The sequence below is a fragment of the Numenius arquata genome, chromosome 11 (genome assembly GCF_964106895.1).
Source record: "Numenius arquata chromosome 11, bNumArq3.hap1.1, whole genome shotgun sequence".
NCBI lineage: Eukaryota > Metazoa > Chordata > Aves > Charadriiformes > Scolopacidae > Numenius > Numenius arquata.
The window spans coordinates 10951568-10970909 of record NC_133586.1 but is presented as its reverse complement, the minus strand read 5'-3'; the positions used below and the strand labels follow the sequence as shown (position 1 = coordinate 10970909).

Genomic DNA, 19342 nt, shown 5'->3' with positions numbered 1-19342 from the left:
AGTGCTTACAGTATCTTTTCTCATTCAGCTGTTTCTCTAGAACAAAATTTGTACCACTGCAGGAACCAGTCCCATGTTTCTGTTCTAGACACATTCTGAGCACTGAAATGCAATGTACAAAGATCGCCCATGGTACGCACAGGTCACTGCAATGCAACACCTTTCCCCTGTCCCTCCAAAGCCCCCCGGCGGGAAACTGCATGGGAAGTGAATTATATTAACAAACATTACCCCTTCACTGGTTTTCTGCAAATCTGAAGAAGTGTTTCTTGTGTCATTGCCTGCGTCCCCAGCATCAGAGCTGCTCTTATTTTCTTCCTCTTTGCAGTCCTTATCATCTTCATCTCCAGGAGATTTCCGTGACTGCTTGGAGGATTTCTAAAATGATCAACAACAGAATTAAAAAGTAAAAACTGAGCTTCAGTCATAGAAAGACACTTTTGAAATATATGTGGAAAGGCTGTCTGATCATGTGGTTCCCTGTTCGAGGTGAATACTGTGGAGGAGATGTGGGGTGAAAAGCATTTTTCAGGTGAAGCAGTTGGAGTTACCACCATCAGGGAAGCAAAAGGAGAAATTCGGTGTGGAAGACAGGTTGGCAGCACAATTGACTGTAAGACAAGGCACAGTAATAGGAGATGGGTATTAGTGTTGGGTCACCTGTACGTTTTGCTAGTTAATGAAACAGATGGTGCCAGCTTGACAAAAGTTTTGATTAAACACAGAGATGTAAAATGAGAATAACATTAGCAGAGCTGCTTTCCATACTTTTTTTTAGTGCTGTCAGCTTTAATATATTAACATTAAAGCCATGTGGAACCAATACATCTTTTCTGCTCCCTTTATGTTATGCAATTCTACAGTACAAAAGGATAAATTGTGGCATTAAGCCACCATTTTCCTAATCCTCTGTTTGCCCAGAGTCTTCTGGAAAGAAGATGGTAGACCAGACCTGAATTTCTAATGTAAAACACACAACGGGGGTGAAATTACTTAATACGTTTTGTTCAGTGGATGAACCACAAAAACTCCTGCTCTCCCCCAAATTGAGCCTGGATCACACTGTTTGCTTGCTTCTTTTCCTTTCATTTAGTCTTTACTTTCAGAAAAGGATAACATGAATGTGAATGACCTGGACTCTGCCACACTTTCCACAATGTTTTAAGCAAAGTACAGACCTGGAGACACAGATAGAACCAGAGGAAGTGACTATAATGTTGCTCCCTTTCACCCAGGTGACAAGTGAGAAATGTATCTGAACCCAAAGTTGTCACTACATGGGCGATTATCTTCACCAGCCATGATAAGACAGTCTGAGACACATTACTCTTAGCTTCCTCACATACACTGTTACTCAGATATCAACAGGCCAGGTAGGTACTACAGGGCAGGTCTTTTATCTACAAATTGAGTACCCTACTCCTCGCTTAATGAATCAGTTCTTCTTCCCTCCCATTCTGTATCCCACACTGAAGTATTTTACACTCAGCTACAACAGGAGCAGCTGAGCGCATCTGACCCTACCATATTTTTGAGCGTGGCATCTGGGGCACTCACCCTGGAGACGGGAGAGGGAAGCTTGAACTCCCAGACAGGAACCAAACCTGAACTCATGTTTCCCAGGAGGCACACTCCTAATGCTTTTTTTTCGCTCTTTATGGGGAAATACCTATCTAAGAGGATCAAACATATCAATCCATCTTTGCATGGATTTTCTTTCCAGCCCTTCTGAACTCCTTCCCATACTTTAACTTCCTTCTCAAAGCGTAGCCGCTACAACAGGGCAGACTATTTCAACTGCTGTCTCACCAAGGCTGTCTACAAAAGCAAGAGCCCACTTGAAGCAAGAGCCCCTTTGCCCGCTTGAACGCCATCATTATGCTTCTAGAATCAAAATGCTGAAGAAGGAAGAACAGATTGCCATGAGTTGGACAGTATACTAGTTACAAATGCACATGGGTAACAATGGAAAACTCAGACGGTAACCTTTGAAGTGTAGGATTTTTTCCGTTTTGAGCCTGCTTTTTCATTCTTTCTTTTTCCTTTTCCATCCTCTTCTACCCGATCACCTTCCTCCTCACTGCTGGCATCTGCTGTATTTCCTCCTTCTCCTTCAGTTTCTGATGAGCTCTGTTGCTGAATTGCCTTTAAAATAGCAATAAGAAAAACAATAATAACATAAGCAACAAAAATATCACTAAAATTTGTTACTCAATTTTTGTTCTGTATTGAAGACAGAAATACTGGTAACAGACAGCTTACACTTCAATCGTTACAGTCAGGAAGAGCTCAGGTTATTCTTGCAATTATCAAGAAAAAGGGCTGCAGAGGCAATTTTCCAGTCAACACTTGGAAACAGTTATCAGATGCAGATTCTGGGATAGCATGTTCTGAAGGGTTTACACAGAAACAGAAGATCCGATAGCAAAAATGCATTTGCTGGAGAACTAAGGGTTGCTTGGTGGAGAGATTTGGCATTTTCTACTTTGGGTAAACTATGGAAACTTTTAGACTTTGGCTGCAATAGGAGAGACTTATTCAGGAGAGAAGATGGCTGATACAACCCCCACAAAGGGCAAGATCTCTGTGTTCAGAAAAAGCAAACACTGACCAGAAGGCTGAGAGCGCTTTGACAGTCCATCTCCCACAGACTATTCACTAGATTTTTTAAATCCCCGAGTGCATGCAAAACATCTGTAGGGCTGAAAATATGAAACAGGAACTGAGAGGGGCAGCAGCTTGTCTGCAGGTGGTCCGTATCTCTGGTTTGTAAGGTTTTGTGCTAATAATGTAATAGGTGTTCGCCTTCTTTTGGAGGTGATTTCTGCCTTCAAAGGACCACATTTTTTTAACGAGAAAAGTTCCTTGGTTTTATACAGCCCACCAACTACTCTTCTCCCCCTCCAGCTTCACTGACTTCTTGCTCCGGACATCCAACAGGGAGAGCTGTTGTACAGCAGCTACTATCTCCTAACAGCAGCTTAAACGTCCACCTTCTCACCCCTCACAACTTCAGCAGTGGTGTCTGACGTGTTATACATTACCAATGTAAAAATCAAAAGTGCAGTGACCTTAAGGTCTGTGTAAAATACACTGAACCTGATATAAAAATAAACAACAGAATGAAGTCAGAAATTATTCATGTTTATACTGAAGTAAATAAAACCTTCCATTTTTAATTCAACTAAACCTGCTGCAGAATTTTCCACTTCACCACCCCAGACTGCCACAGAAAGCCAAGGGCTCTGCAGTATGATTAAAGTTCAATTTGTCACAGAGTGCAGGACCACAGTTGTCTTTACATTACACAATTACAAAAGCCCAAACCAGGACCTTCCACTTCACTCATACAATATTTACATTGACAAGAAGTCTTCAAAGAAGAAAACAAGAAAAATATGTAGGAATAGAAGCAAAAGTCATTTACCTGATATCCAGTAAACTTTACTCCAGGGTTGTTTTCTATTTCCCACAGGCCTTCATTAAACCCTTTTCGCTTGTTCGACTTCCCAAACTTATCTTTATATTCTTTATATGGGAAAAGGTCTTTGGGTCCCAGGAACGCGCTGCATTTTAACAAAGGTAACATTCAAAAAATGACTTAAATTCCTCCTCTTCACTAAAAACCAACATTAGCAGTGCAAATGTTTTCCCTATTCTTCTGCTCATTCCGTCATTTCTTTTTCAGTTTTATTTATTTGTTTGTTTATTTATTTAACACACTGGCTTTGAGTTACTGCTGTGAGTCTGAATTAATGGATTGGCTCACCATCCTGATGTTTGATGTTGCAAAATCATGCTGAGTCTCTCTAGAAACAACTAAAACAAGTCTCATTTATTATATTAACTGCTGCTGGGAACTGGCACTTGAACGGTTTATGAAAGAGATTGTATGACGTAATTGGCTGTGATAGCAAGGGGCCAAACTTCCAATCCTACGCGTTACAAATCCAGAAACGCCTAAAAATACCCTTTGAAAAGCTAAAGCATGTCAGGAGTGCCTAGAACCCACGAGCCAAAACTTCCCCCTTGTACTACCGGACAGAAAAAACAGTGGCATTTATTATTATCTATACTGCCAGTAAGCCTGGGAGCTTCTTTCTTGGAATAAGCCCCCCACGTGCTAGATTCTGTGCAAACACAATAACAATGTTCTCTTTCCCAAAAATCTTATAATTTCATATAAGACAAGAAACAATGGGTGAATATAGGCAGATGAGTAATACAAGGAAACAATGAGACACACAGGGTGCTTGTGGCCAAATTGGTTTTTAGACAGCACAGAAAAGGAGGGATTTTGTGCTCTCCTGCAGCCTAAGTCAGCTATGCACTGGGCCAACTAATTTCAGGCACAGGCAGCACAATAATAAAAAAAGAAGACTGGTGAATTATCCTGCTTTTTCTACATAATTTACAGTGAAATTCTAACTTCTTACATAAAACTGAGTGAGGGGTCTGGAGAACAAGTCCTATGAGGAGAGGCTGAGGGAACTGGGCATGTTTAGTTTGGAGAAGAGGAGGCTGAGGGGAGACCTCATTGCCCTCTACAACTACCTGAAAGGAAACTGTAGAGAGGCGGGGGTTGGCCTCTTCTCCCAAGGGAATAACGACAGGACCAGAGGAAATGGTCTGAAGTTGCGGCAGGGGAGGTTTGGATTAGATATTAGGAAGAATTACTTTACTGAGAGAGTGGTCAAGCACTGGAACAGCCTGCCCAGGGAGGTGGTGGAGTCACCATCCCTGGAGGTATTTAAGAAACGTGTAGACGTGGCTCTTCAGGGCATGCTCTAGTGCCCGGGATTGTTGGTTTGTGGTGGGGTGTTGTGTGTGGGGTTTAGTTGATGGATGCTGCTTGCTTTTTTTTTTTTTTTTTTTTTTTTTTTTTTTTGGGGGGGTGTTGTTGTTTGTTTGGTTTTGTGTTGTGTTTTTTTGTTTGTTTGTGTGTTTTTGTGTTTTGTTTTTTTTTTTTTGTTTTTTTTTTTAATGTGGTTGGACTCGATGATCTCAAAGGTCCCTTCCAACCACTAAGATTCTGTGATTCTGTGATTCTGTGATTCTGTGAAGAAAGTATGATTTCCTTTTCATTGGGTAGCTATACCCAGTATGTTTACTGTGCTCTGTATCATGGTACTGGGATGGCCACTCATAAGTTAAATTAAAAACAGTGAGGGCAAAATAATACTTCATTCCCACATGGAAGATTCTGTGTCACCAATGACTGAAGCTAAGCAAGTCACAGTGTCCTTCACTATAATCACTGTCCTACTTTCCTGATGATCTTTGCAATTAATGTTAACTCTATGGCATCCATTACCATGGGATCTTGGAGCTCCACCATTTACAACACGTTTATTCCCGTAACACCATCACAAGGCTGGGGAGTTGCCCTTTTTTGCATATGGGCTTCTGAGGCACAGAGATTTGCCCAAGGTCATACTCAAACTGAGAGTAGAGTACAGAGGAAAACCCAACTCTCTTCAGTCTCAGTCTAGTACCTTAATCACAGGAGCATATTTCTTCCTTGTTGTAAACACTATTTCAGATTAATGCCTGATTTATGCCCTGATTCTTCCCAGCATTTGTGAATGTGCAAAGTTTCATTCACTTAAATCACCCCACTGGCCAAGAAGTTTGCCAGTACAGAGCCAACTGGTGGCTAAAGGCATCAGATGACAAGTCTCTGGGGAAAGAGCTTCCTTTCAACTACACAGGAGACTGAACGGCATCTACACTCAGTTGTCTCATTGAGAAATATCTCAATTATATAATTACAAAGCCAAGAATGCATTTCTACCTGAAAGCCAAACAGCGATTTCCAAACTAACAGATGTCTCGTTAATATTAAAGGCTACAATAGAGTAAGGGATGTGAATAAATTATTTTATCTATGCTTTTGCTAATACTAAGAGATGTCTCCTTGTTGCCAAAAATACATACAAACAGTTCTAACACAAATAACAAAGGTAAACTGCATGAAACTTACCATGAGCTACCTTAATTTAGCTCAACAGTAACGTATGGAAATGTTTCTACAGCCTTTTATGTAAAGTAAACACTGAAAAATTGCCTATCTCCTTGTTTGAAATATGTTCATTGCCACTGGGATAGTATAACAGTTTCCACTGCTCTGCTATAAAACTAAGGAGCTGCAATCTACCGTTCATTTTAACAGTTATGCTTTTTAAATTATTAAGGTAGTAACTACAAACTGTTTTCTTGTTTCAGATGTTACAGTCAGATCATGGGCTAATGAAATCTCCAAAACGAAAGAAATTAGCAGTTTGAGATTCATTCATTTTAGAATAAAAGTGGTCAGAGTTCTTTTTCTCAAAATGTTTCTCAAGGAAAATGTCTCCATTAAAAAAATAAATTACATTTTGGTTTCTGATTTTAAAGCATCATAAGTTTATTTGAACTTTATTCTTTTTACGTTGTTTTGTGATAGTAGTGGTAGATCACAATATATCAAAATATCAGGTTGTTTCATTACAGCAATATTGTAACTAAAGAGGGGCTATTTTGACCTTTATTAAGCAGAAATTGCCTTTAAGTATTTTCAAAATAAAATGTGACATATGAGCTATGGGGCATATTATGTTCTGGAATAATTTTAAAATTCAAAAATAAAAAATATATTTTTAATAAAGCTTCAAACCTCTAAAATTCAATTTCAAATGTCATCAGAATTTCATTTTTCCATTTTTCCATTCTTTAAGGAATTCTAGAAAACATGTTCCCTGCAAGTGGGGAAGGAAAAGTTTTAAAATGTAAATATTTCATGCAAAATGGAAACTGTGTTTGTTTAAACTACTTCAGACACAATTTAAAATAGAGACATGTACATGATTATTTTGTACTTTGTAGCAATTACTACAAGACCTAACTTTCCCTGTCTGCTCTGATTCCTTTGTTTCCCTATTAGTTTGGCCACCTCAGTTCTTCTGTCCCTTCTGAGAGCTCCATCCTGCAATATCCCCAGCACAAATCTCACAGGAATGCACAAATTTTAAAGCTATGTGAGGACTGTGTGAGACACTGGGATCTGCTTCCTTTCATTTTACAAACTACCAAGCGAGTTCTTACACAGGACATGAACCCAAATGTGTCTGAATACAGCAGCCTGACCTCTGCCATCGTGTACATTCAAGTAAAAAATTTTTACCCCTGCATCTGAGTTCAGATGACCCTTTAACAAATTTATGCCAACGCTTTTCTTTATGGGAAACACAGGCACTGGTTATTATTTATGCTTAGACCAAGGTATACCATCCACGCAGTGGCATTCCTACCTACTTTCAGGTTTCATTTCCATGTGTTAATACAAGTGAGTTGGGTTCATAGGACCTAACTCTAGGCTCCCAATGGCTTCAGTCAAGATTTGTTCCAATACAATCAGTGGAGATGACATTAGCTGCAGTGGAAGAAGACATTTTCAAAGGAAAAGATCATGTTAAATCACTTACGTTTCATGAGTCCCGAAAAAGAAGATGGGATATTTATTTGCTGGAGGCTTCACGGCTCCTTCAGGGAGTTCATCAATCTGTGAGAAAGAAATGGAAAAAGGATTATTCCCAAATGTGGTGTCCCTCGTCCAAGAATCCCTACCAATCCATGGAAGCACTAGTGCAGGTATCCCACAGCCCTGGGAGATCCCACTGTGTGCTGAGTGGGGAAGGGAAGACGGCTGCTGATTTCTCAGGCAGGTCATACAAAGTCAGCATATGACAGAAACACTACAGGGAAACAACAGAAGACCAAGGAGCAGACAAAAAGTTTTAATGATTTCATGGGCATTATAATACACAAAGTCTGCTTAATTTAAGTGCTAACTTCAGATGCCGCCTCATCAAAGGCACTAAAGCCCAGAGGGTAATCCTGTGTGTCTCACACAGCCACCTAAATAACTTCTGCAACAAATGGGGAACAGATGGTATCTCTGAGACTTTGCAGCCGGAAAACCAGACGATCTCCCATTGGTGCTTCCTGGTGGTGATGGTGGTACCCAGTGCAAAATGCATAACACACACCAGGGAGGAGGAACTGTGACTTTCCTTCCCCTGCAGCACCCTAATAACTGGTTTTGGTCACTGCTCCCTTCTGTACTCCACTTCTTTTTTCACATTTTATCCCTGGCCTCATATTTCTCAAGACAGAGCTGCAGAGCAGCTAAGGGAGGGATGGTGAGGGTGCTCTCCTGAGATATAGCTGGGACTGGGACAAACGCCTCAGGCTGAGCAGTGCCTAAACCCCATCTTCTGATGTCTGAGTGAGGGCGCTGGTCACAGGGCAGGAGGTTAGGCCCATGCCTTAGTCTTGTCCAGATGTAATTTTTCAATTCTCTGCAACAGAAATAAGAGTACAGGTGCCTACCCACATAAACCAGAAACACAGCTTTAAATCAGATCTAAGTGCTTGCCTTCCCAGAAATGGTACTTCTAAGCATATGTGGGTGCCTGAAATTAAGGGTCCAGATAACTCTTGGGCTAAGAGGGAGCCTAATGAGCCTAGGTATCTACAGGGCAACACCAGAGAGCAGGTGAATGGCTTGCTGCCTGGGTCTCAGGCAACTCAATCTCAACATAAGCATATTGAATCCTCCAAAATGTCACTGGAACTGAGAGCAAAGAGCTGAAATACCAATGCTATATGAAATCTGCTCCTCAGCAGACCATGGGGATGGAACCTGCATGTTTTCACTCAGGAGGCCAGGGCCCACATGTGCTTTCCTTCTCTTTTCCTGCCAAAGGACCCCAAACACTGAATTCTTGTTGATTAATAAACACCAGATTGTTTTCAAAGGATGTTCTCTTTCACTGTAAAGCATCTGCTGGCTACATAGCTCTCAAAGGAGTATGAGCTTTTATAAGAATTCAAGTCCTTTTGGTCTTTCTGCAAGGACACCCGTTGGGGACAGAGAAACCAGAGCCACATGTAGAGCTGTAACATCGCAAGACTTCTTTCTGCAAAATGCCTATCTTTTAGGTCTAAATGGAGCATTCTCTGAAGCTATGCCAAAATCAGGGGATATAAGAGCATTTCCAAACCATTCCCTGTCTCTTTTCTGTGGGGTGTGGATGGTGGGGCTCTGACACGTTGGGCCATTTGTCACCGTGAGCTCACTGCCCAGCATGGTCTTCAGAAGATCATCCATGATGGTCAGAGGTGTCACATGCCCTGTGGGCATAGCAATTACCCAACTTCTTTTACTTAACAAACCTAATGAATTGATAAATAAAAGGATAATCTATTATTTAAATGCACACGGAAGGAAGATAACACGCTGGCGGAAGATGGAAGTGTGCATTCACTTTTAGCTCAGCTGTGTGTAAGAAGGAACTGAAACAACCTGACAGGCTGCTCAGTGCCCTCTCATCACCAGGAATACACAGAGGAAAGACTGTCAAAGACATATTTTTAGAACTCATTATTTTCTGACATTAACTATTTGTTTTTAAGTAAGTGCCCATAATGTGGTTATTTGCTCACTAAATTGTGATTTAAATACAGGTATTAGACTATAACAGTGATAAAAAGACTGCAGGGGAAAAACACCACAACTCACTTTACAAACTGATAGCAAGTCAGGGAGATAGTATGTCCCACTCTGTAACACATTTTATGCCTCCTTAAAGATGGAAGTATCTACGCATCAGACCAAAACAGGCTGTGCTGGCAGTTTACCAAGCAATGGGGTAATACACCTCGACTGTCTGGATGCCATAGTCATCTTCCTCTTTGTTACGACAAGGAAGATGTCCAGAGAGATACTAGACCCCAGAAAAATGTGGACTCCTGTGACAGAGATGAACACTGTCTGCTGGGACTTGAGTGTGAATCTCACTTGGCTGCTTGAAACGTGGCGCCAGCTCTGGGCTGCATCACAGAACAGAGCAGTCCAGTTACTGCCTCAGCCCTTTAAGAATGTCTCATGAAATAAAGCAAACAGCTGTAAATGATCAGTAAAGCGGAGGAATGAAGACATGCTTAGTAGGGAACGCTGATCAGAAGGGAATGGGGATCTTACATCACACGACGTGCTATGCTCCAAAGCAGTGAGGATCTTCTCCTAAGCACCATCCCAAGTGGCGTTAAGCTTCGTGTCGTATTCCCAGCACTTTATACTGTTAGCTAAGCAGCGGCACCAAATCAACAAAGGACAGCACACACATCTGTCACGCAGCTCACCTGCTCCCCATTTCGTGGCATATTTCTTTACTCATCCGAGTATCCCCCCTGACTATGTATCATCACAGGAAACCATAAAAAAGCTTTTCATAGCTTTTGAAAGTTGGCATAGACATACAAACACATGCAGTATAAATCTGCACTAAACAGCTCAAGGATACTGTTAATGCTCCCACTCCAATATTGCACTGTGCAGCTCAGGTCAAGACTTTTCCTGCCTTCACTGATTTTGCTGTGAGCTCCTCAGCTCTCAGGCTTATGTCGCTAGTACTGTAATGAGGTTGAATATGAAGAGATACTGCTATCTTACAGCCATTTAACTCCATGGCAAAAACTCCAGGGAATTTAGTGAAGGATGAGACCCTCTGCCATTAGGAAAGATCTGTTCCATTTTTACCTGTTTCACATGAATCCTGCATTAGAGACACAAGAGGAGAGCTTTGTACAGTCCACCCATTCCCAGCAAAACCACCGTAGCCCTCTGTGAATGCTGAGCACTTAAGTGCTTATTTAGCTGCAGAACAGCCCCAGCACTCCTTGACGATTGCTGCTGTTGTGTAGTAACAGAAAGCAAGCAGTACAAGCAACCATACTGCAGCCCCCAGCTGCTGCACTCAGTCACAATTTATTCCCATCCTACAAGATGTTTCGGTTAAATATGCTGAAGATTTGGATCTGATATTTTTCCCCATATCAGCAAGATCAAAGACAGAGAGAGAGGGAGGGAGAGAGAGCGAGCGAGCGCGTGAGCACAAGAGCGAGAAAAGCATCACTGCTTCGAATCAGGAACAAAAGAGATAAGTGCACCCATGCTAGGACACAGTGTTGTAGTCACAGAAACCTCACTAATGACTAAAGCATCTGTCTATCAGAGAGCCAGACTGCGATTGCTTTTTGCTCCTGGAAGGAAACAAACAGATCCTAAAGTGCCCGTTATAACCTGCAATCAAACAGGAGCTCCATCCCCTCCTGAACCAGAGCAGACAGTGGGCTGCAGCTTGCTGCCACAGGAACCAGCGAGAGCAGCGCATGGCGTGCAAATCTGATACATGCATCAGCAACATCATGGGCAGCCGCTTCAATTATGGTTAAAATTAAAGCAGGTGGTTTCAGATTTCAAGTTTTATCCCCTTTGCTCCCATTGCTGTCATCTGCTTAATGAATAACAATTGCTTTCTTTTTGCACAACCTCAGCAGAGCCGCACTTCCCAGCATTTGTTTGCCAACCAAGCAGCAGAGCTTTAAAGACGTAACTGTGCTTTTTTTTCTTTTCATAAACAAATGCCAGGCTTCTAGGGTCAGGAACACAGAACAGAAAATTCAGCCTGGACCTCTCAAACCAGAGCAGGGCTTTATCAGATGGTGTTGCTAAGGACTACCGGTGTGCAAGCAAGAAATCTGCCTCCTTACATTGTAGTTTACAGGCTGGGATGTATATGCAGCCCGAATATTTTGCTCTCAGTGGTGCTGAGTAATTGCTGACTTCTCAGGTAGTATCTAACTGGTTCTCACAGGCTGGGTCTGGCGGTACTCACACTGCAGCATCTTCTTCCCAGTTGCCACGAGGTTAGGCATCCTGGGGAGAGAGGCACTGGCTGGGTGGGTTGGACTGGAGCTGCGGAGCCGCAGCCCTGCGAGGAGGACAGCACGGAGCTGCCCTCCGAGAACAACAGTGGCTCCCAGAAGCACAAATCATCCCTGCGCCTGCCTGTGGGGTAACGTGGCAAATTCCAGCGAGGCGGAGGAGCTCCCTGGGAGGGCTGGTGCAGAACCAGAGGAAGCTGCACCCCCTCCTGGGTGTTCTGCTCCGCAGAGCTCTACATTCCCTGCAAAATGGGAAACATGTCTCTCCGACACAGAGAGAAAATGGCAAGCTTTGTCTCCCTGCTTCTCTATGTAAAGCAGCTTTCTGTGGAGATTTACGTTATTGCAGCAGTCAAGAAAGGGGCAGTTCTGCCCATCAAGGCGGAAGGGCATCCCAGATGCATCTTCTTCCACTTGGAGGGACAGCAGGTGTCATGTTGTATGGCTGTCACAAAATCTCTGCTGTGGATAAGCTGCTGTTCAGAAGCAGGAATTCCAGGCTGTCAGGGTGGCTTTCGGAGCAGACCCTGTTCCACTATGTTCCAACAGAATTTTACACTGCAAAAAAAAGGTATTATGCAAAAATACAAAAATACCTATCAGGTCCACATGTACAGACAAGAAAGCTTTACTTCAGCATGCAGAGATGCTTGTGTGGCCATTGAAATCCCCAGAACAAGTCCTTTTTATTTTGCAAAACGAGGGAATTAAAACTGCAGAGCAGTAATCACTGATTGTTTTGACATACTGTAAATGCCTTTGATTGGCAAAAGCACACAGAAGCATTGCAGAGATCAGTATCTCCCACTGAAATCCCTGGAGTCACTGCACAGCAGTCGAGCAAAGGCCTATAGTATTTTTGCTGGAAAGTGGTTTGAGTTGCTTATTATTGCCCAACACATGCGAGCAGCTTGATCTTTTGCAGTTAGCTTATTAGCAAAACTCTAGATGGATAAAAGCAATACTCTTCAAAACCCATTACTAAAATAGGATATTTTACTTTTCTACAATGGTTTATTCAGATGGATTTAATATGCTTTTTAATAGCTAATGCTACTGGGAGTCAGCAGTATGGCAGTATCTTTTCTAAACCATTATTTAAAATACTGTTCTGTAAAAAGTAAAATATTTTTTTTTTCCCACAAGATCTTAAAATATAAAAAAATATAAATCCAATCTCCTCCAAGCTAAAAACTGTGAGTCAAATTCTGTATTACTTAAATTGAACAGCAATTCAACTAAAGCTGATTGGAGACTGCAGGATTTTTCTCTCATTTATCAGGACTATATGATATTTGAAGCAGAGCGCAACTCCTTCCCTGATGTACATCACATATTAGAACTCCTAGCGTGGAATGCTGGCATATGCACTTTTTCACCCATTAAAAAAGATAACCCTGTGAAGGGTGAGACCAGAAGCAGAATCCAACTTAATAAGGTGGAATTGCACAGCTACAAAAGTAAAAATTAAAAAAGTCTCTAGGCATGGAAGAATGCCACCAGCAAAAACAAAAAGCAAAACAAGATTAAAAACAGCAGAGCATACTTCTGAGCACTGCTGAAAATGGCTGAAGGGTATCCTGCAGACAGCCAGAAATGACAATATAAAGACATCAATCCTCCTTTTTTTCTGTGCATGCTCAGGACCTCGACGAGATAGAAGACAATGAAGGGTTAGTTGGAGTCCAAACAATGCTGGCAGGCAATGTCTCACTAGGAAAGATCAGCAGTCTTGCAGCTGAGTTCAGCCCCTTTACATCCCTAATTAGCAGCATATTTTTAAGACAGAAAGCTGAAATACACTTTCTGCAGAGCTGTTTTAATCTTCAGTATGAAAATGGGGCCAAAGCTTAGTTCTGCGTGACTGGTATCTATATGCATGACTTTGTAGATAACAGATCTATTCATGTGATTCAAGTCCTCTGTGAGCTTTTGTGGCTGGTGGACAGAAAACTGTCAGAGGAGGAGACTCGGGGGATACAAAGACCAGTCCTATCTCTGCCACTGGCCTCTGGGATGACCTTGGCCACATCACTGCATCTCCTTCAGCCTCACTTTTACAGATCAGGGCTACGGTACCGTTCTCCTTATAAAGCACCTGAAGTCCACTGCTAAAATGCTAGGTATTACTAATAACAAATACTTCCAGCTCTGTCAGAGGCAGATTTCAGGTTACCAAACTGTAATCCTCCCAGTGAGCACACCCCAAAGTCAGACTGCTGCAAAAATACCCCATTTTCTCCTGCCACTGGGAGAGAAGCAATGGTGCTAATACTAGAATTTTTTTTCCCCCAGTCTGTTCCCTAAGGAAAGGGAAGGATGTGATCACACTATTTTCAGTCCAACTCTTACCTGCAATAACTCAGGGACAGATCAGACAGTTTTGCCAAACCAGACAAAAGGAGAAAGGCCAAGGAGATATTAAGTTTCCCCATGTTTTGTGATAAATAAGCTGTCTATCAGAAGATGGACAGACAAGTAGCCCATATGCTGAGAGACAGCTTGCAATGCAGGCTCAACCAAAATATCAGACAAAAGGGAATCCATATAAAGGCAAGCCAGAGAAAAATAGACTTCTTAAGTTTCATGGCTCATAAAAGTACTTTTTAGTTGTGGATGGGTGGGGAGAGCTTGTTCATTTTCAATAAATATTGCCAGCTCTGAGGCATTTTGTGTTTACTTTTCTTCCCTATAAGCATAGTGAAGCTTTGGTTGTCCTTTGTCTGAATTATTCCTCAGATACCAAAATATTGTTTGCAAAGTACATCCACCTGAGCAAAGCATAGTGAGCCCACTAACACCAAATGAAAGCAGTTTCTGAGGACAAAATCTGGTTATCCTACTTTATCATCTTACTACAAATATTTTTGTCTTGAAACATAAAAGTGTGCAAGAAATGCACACACAAAAATGTGGTTGGAAGACATACAGTAAATAAAAACTAATTAACCAGTCAAGACATCAGCAAAACAGAAATTTTAGGGACTGCACATTCACAAACACCATATTTCTCTCTTGCCACTCCCTTCTCATAAGCCAAAGGGACATGAAAAGTTTTATCATCTTCCACCCCAAAGTGCTCAGACAAACTCTACCACCTTCCATATCACATCTGCTAGAAAAAGTGGATGGATGTAAGAACTCGTTAGAATGAGGAATATTTTTGGCCTTCCGATATTTACACTAGAATTTTACTATTTCATTGATTTTGCTTGTTTTTAAGGAAAAATGTTGTATTCATGAGATAGGATTCTGTGGCCAGTCAACTTGATCAAAACCTTTTCAATCAGATGCAGCCTGCCTAGAGCGTTGACATTTGGTCAAATACAAACAACCAAATTTTATACTTGAGGCTCATCTGTTCCACATATCCAAAGCCCATATTCCACTGCTCAAGCTTTTATTAAAAGAAGTGTTGCTAGTCCTTATACTCATATCGGCACACTTAAAGCCAAAAGGTAAGCAAATTTCTGGAAGATTGCAGTCTCCTAGACTTGGCGGGCTTAACTTACTATTTCTTTTCCAATGTAATTTACTTGCCCAAAAAGTCAGTTTAAAAAATTGGATTGGCACAATATTTCCAGGCTGAAGAATACCGAGCATCCCTGTGCAATACTTGGTCCAGCCTCCCACAAAATACACAAAACCCTGTTGACACTACAGCTTGCGGCTAAAATTGTTTTGAGTAAGGAAATGTGATCGATGGAGACTGCAGGTCCCAGAATACAAGCCTCCAGTTTGCATCAGGGTGAACACAAACATAGCAGAGACAAAGAAGGGAACAATCTGCTTCACTTGCTGCAGCCCGCAGGCTCCTGCTAGGGAGGATTCAAGCTTGACACTCTGGAGGTTGCAACTATCATCTGGGCCTTTGGGTACAGAAAACCTTCCTGCTTGTCTCCTCTGTGACCTGTTTTGTTACCAACAGCTGCAGCTAAGGAGTATAATATCAAGGGACTGAAACACTCCTTGTCGCTGAACAAGTGCCTACATCAAAAAAGAACACAAAATCTTTGTCCCTTAAAACCACAGAACGTTTTTAGTCTCCTGAAACCCTCTGAGGTTTGGGTGCAGCAGTAGAGCTGAGACTACACGAGTGTCCTGACCAGTCCTCCAGAGGGAATGAAGACACAGCTAAGCAGGTAGTTGGCTTTATTATGTTACTCTCTGTGGACCCACAGATCACAAAGATTAAAATATTTAAGTCCTAAATACCTGAATGTATGTGTTCTCACCAGAACATCTATTTGCAGGATTTGAGCAACTACTTCAGAAGACAAACTTCTGTTTCACAGTATCATAAACCAATTTACCTATTACCTACCCACCTTTTTGCAGGGCTGGGCAGCCTGCATCAGCTGAGCTGTGGGCACAGAGCAGAAGCCAGAGGAACAGGGATCTTCTGCAGGCATCGAGTATGGTGGTGGTCCCTGGAGAGACACTCCATCCAGGCGCTGGGGACTGCAGAAGGCCAGGCATGCTCAGAGCACCAAATCACAGCACTCGGGGTGCTCACGTGAAGATGGTGAACTGGGACTCTGCAGCAGGGGACAGGCCTCGGCCCGGATTTTGGGGCTATGGGATAAGTATAATCACCAAGCATCACCGGCACACAGGCCAATTATTTCGTGGTGATGCAAATAGCAGGTACATCAACAACATGTACGCAATCTGGGGGGAATGAGAAGCAATGAAATCTAATTGCAAAGCCAATGAAACGGAGTGATTTGCAATAATTTTTCAAAGGCAGGTTTTCCTGTTTCCTCTGCTGACAGACTGCAAGCTTGTACCTGCAGAAGAGCTCAGTGTTTTTAGAAAGCCTAGGGTCACCATAAACCTAACAACAGCCTGTAAATAATTGTTTCCATTACTCCCATAGCCTTAGCCACCATCTACGGTACAAAACAACCAATTAAACTGGCAGACTATTTTGCTAAGATGGAACTTTTGCCTGTATCAACACTGTCACTAAAACCATAGAATGAAAAGAGATTTGTGGAGTCACAGTGGTCTCTGTGCAGCACTTGGACCCAACTTTGGTATTTTTACTGGGTTTGCTTTCAATCTCTGCTCAGATTTCCAGGAGCTGTCATTATGGTGTCAAATACCTTCTTTGCAAAGTCCCTCAGTCTAGGTTAAACTCTCAGGAATTTTAATCTGTCTGCCTAAAGAGAGTCAGGAACTAGTTTTTCCAAGCCAAGTCATACGCCTCCCCACCTGCCTGTTTTTCTGCTTCCAAAACCTCAGAATGAGAGTTTTCATTTAGTTTTGACCAAAAATGTAATGTTGCTTATATTTAGATAGTTCCTAAAAAAATTAACACCCTTATTTATCAAAATGAACATTTTCCTTAAAAAAAAAAAAATAAAAAAAAATCTTAAGCAGCAGCTTACAGGAATGAAACTCTTTATATAAAACTATTCAAAGCACTCCATTATGTACATGCAGACCTATGACCTCAAATCCTAATTACTAAACCATGTTAGAAGAAAATTACTTGAATGAAATAATAAAAACATGGTAAGACAAAAAGATGTATTTTTAGAGCTGTAAGTGGCACTAATGTCAGAGACAAATCGAATATATCAATACGGTAGTGACCAGACTTGCTAGGGTGGCATGCCTGTTATTCTATAAAATATATTCTACATCACAAACACTAAATATGAGTTTTGAGCATGCAAGTACTACCTTTTAATTTACATGGACTAATCATGGGCTTCAAGTTGCTTCTATGTTTATATACTTGTAGGATTAAGAGCTACTTTGTAACATTCTTTCTTTCTATCCAAAAAGTTAACTTGAATTTGCCTATGAGGTATGCGTAAGTATTTTGTGTTACTTCCAAATATCCTCTCAGAATATGGTGTTTCCATGAACACCAGTTATCTACAAAACCTAGTGACTCTGCTGCAGTTATGTTACAGAAGTCACAAAGTTTACTCTAGAATCTGCTTTCTTCCAAAAGTCTCTGATTTTCTCTAACTTTCCTTCTCCAAACAACACCAAAGGCTTCTGGCAATCGCTCTCTCATTTCTATACTGGACTTGGAGAAGTAATCAGAAGATTAATTTTAAAGGAATGATGATTTTAAAAGGATACAGGCTGTCATGGGACAAATTACACGTGTGGAAGTGTAATAGCTGTTTTCCCGCATACATTAATATTAAATTTTTAAAACACTCTGAATCAGGAATGGCATCTGTACTAAGCATGGGAGCTCAGCACTCTCCCTTGGCAGCTCAGTAAAAAAACATGTTTTAAATCAGGTTACCATTTTGTTTTAAAAAGCAGCTGTAAAGAAACAGCATATTATTCTGACTCATATTGTGCAAATAACTGAAAAAAGGCAATTAAACATAGAAGAGAACTTGGTTAGTGAGACACATATCTGGGACTGGGAAGGACATTAGGAACACTGCACATACAAATTTATCCTGGGATTCAGATACAGTGTTTACATACACCTCATACAAATCAGCAAAATCCACAAAAAAGCCTTTCAGTCAGTATTCAAAATTTTAATTCTAAATGTCACTTGCCTTTACTTTTTAACACACTGATGATGACACATGACGTGTCCAAACCACGCTCCACAACCAAAGTGTTTTAGCTCACACTGCTTTTAATCCTCAAGATCCCCAATTCGGTCTCCCATGCAGCATTCATGATGGCAATCCTTTGCAATAAATCTGCAGGGAGACAACCCTGACGCCCCTGTTATTATACCAGGTCAACTGTATTGCCGACATCTGACAAACAAGTAAACTAACACCTTCATCTAGCAGCAAATGTTTCAGAAAAAAGTATAAGCTTCTCATTAAAAAATTGTTCCCCTTGCTCCTGAACCAGGTAAAGAAGCTGGTGTTTCTTCTTAACATATTGCCACTAAAATCTTTATTATTATGGGCTTCTAGAAATTTAACAGCTAGAGGCTTGATCCTGCAAGCACAGCTGGGCATACAGTTTGGCAGCATAAACAAAGCCGTTGTGTTTGTATGATCAGATCCCATCCAGCACAATAACATGGCAATTATAAACGCAGGTGAATCCATTCATTTGTAAGGCAGGAGATGGCATAAAACATCTTCCAAAAGATAAGGAGAAAACATTCACAGCATTTTAATGCTGAAAAGCCCTGCTTGACAAATGTGTCTTCTCTAATCTGTTTTCATCTTTTAACGAAGAATTCTTGTCGTTTTACCAGAAGTACCAATTCAAAAAACCTGCTCAGAAAACTGACCCACTCCCTTCATAACAATAAAAATCTCCAAAGATGAGTGTCTCGAATAAATGCAGAGAAAACAAAATGTTAACAGGTAGAACAAGCTTATTACTGGTGATATATCATTGCAGACATCAAAATTGTAACCACAAGGCTTAATAACTTTACGCTACCTTCTTCTAAAAGCTGTGATAGAAATACTGACTGTGATAAAGAAAAATAAAGTTTGCATAAGAGGAAGATTTTGAAAAGAACCAATAAAAAGCAGTAAAAAGGGGTACCCGAGAATGTGAACATATGTGAGTCACCTGATACAGACACCATATGAAAAGAATTATCTGTTGAGTT

At 41.2% G+C, this 19342-nt stretch overlaps 1 protein-coding gene across 1 annotated transcript in view; it reads right to left on the bottom strand.

Moving 5' to 3' along the window:
- The window catches only part of HDGFL3 (HDGF like 3), a 39172-nt gene that overhangs the window by 8657 nt on the left and 11173 nt on the right, over nt 1-19342 (bottom strand). The window contains exons 2-5 of the mRNA XM_074155390.1: nt 7464-7540; nt 3428-3566; nt 1987-2145; nt 232-378 (exon numbers count right to left, since the gene is read on the bottom strand). Coding sequence (XP_074011491.1) covers nt 232-378; nt 1987-2145; nt 3428-3566; nt 7464-7540 — 522 coding nt within the window. The remainder of the gene's footprint in view (nt 1-231; nt 379-1986; nt 2146-3427; nt 3567-7463; nt 7541-19342) is intronic.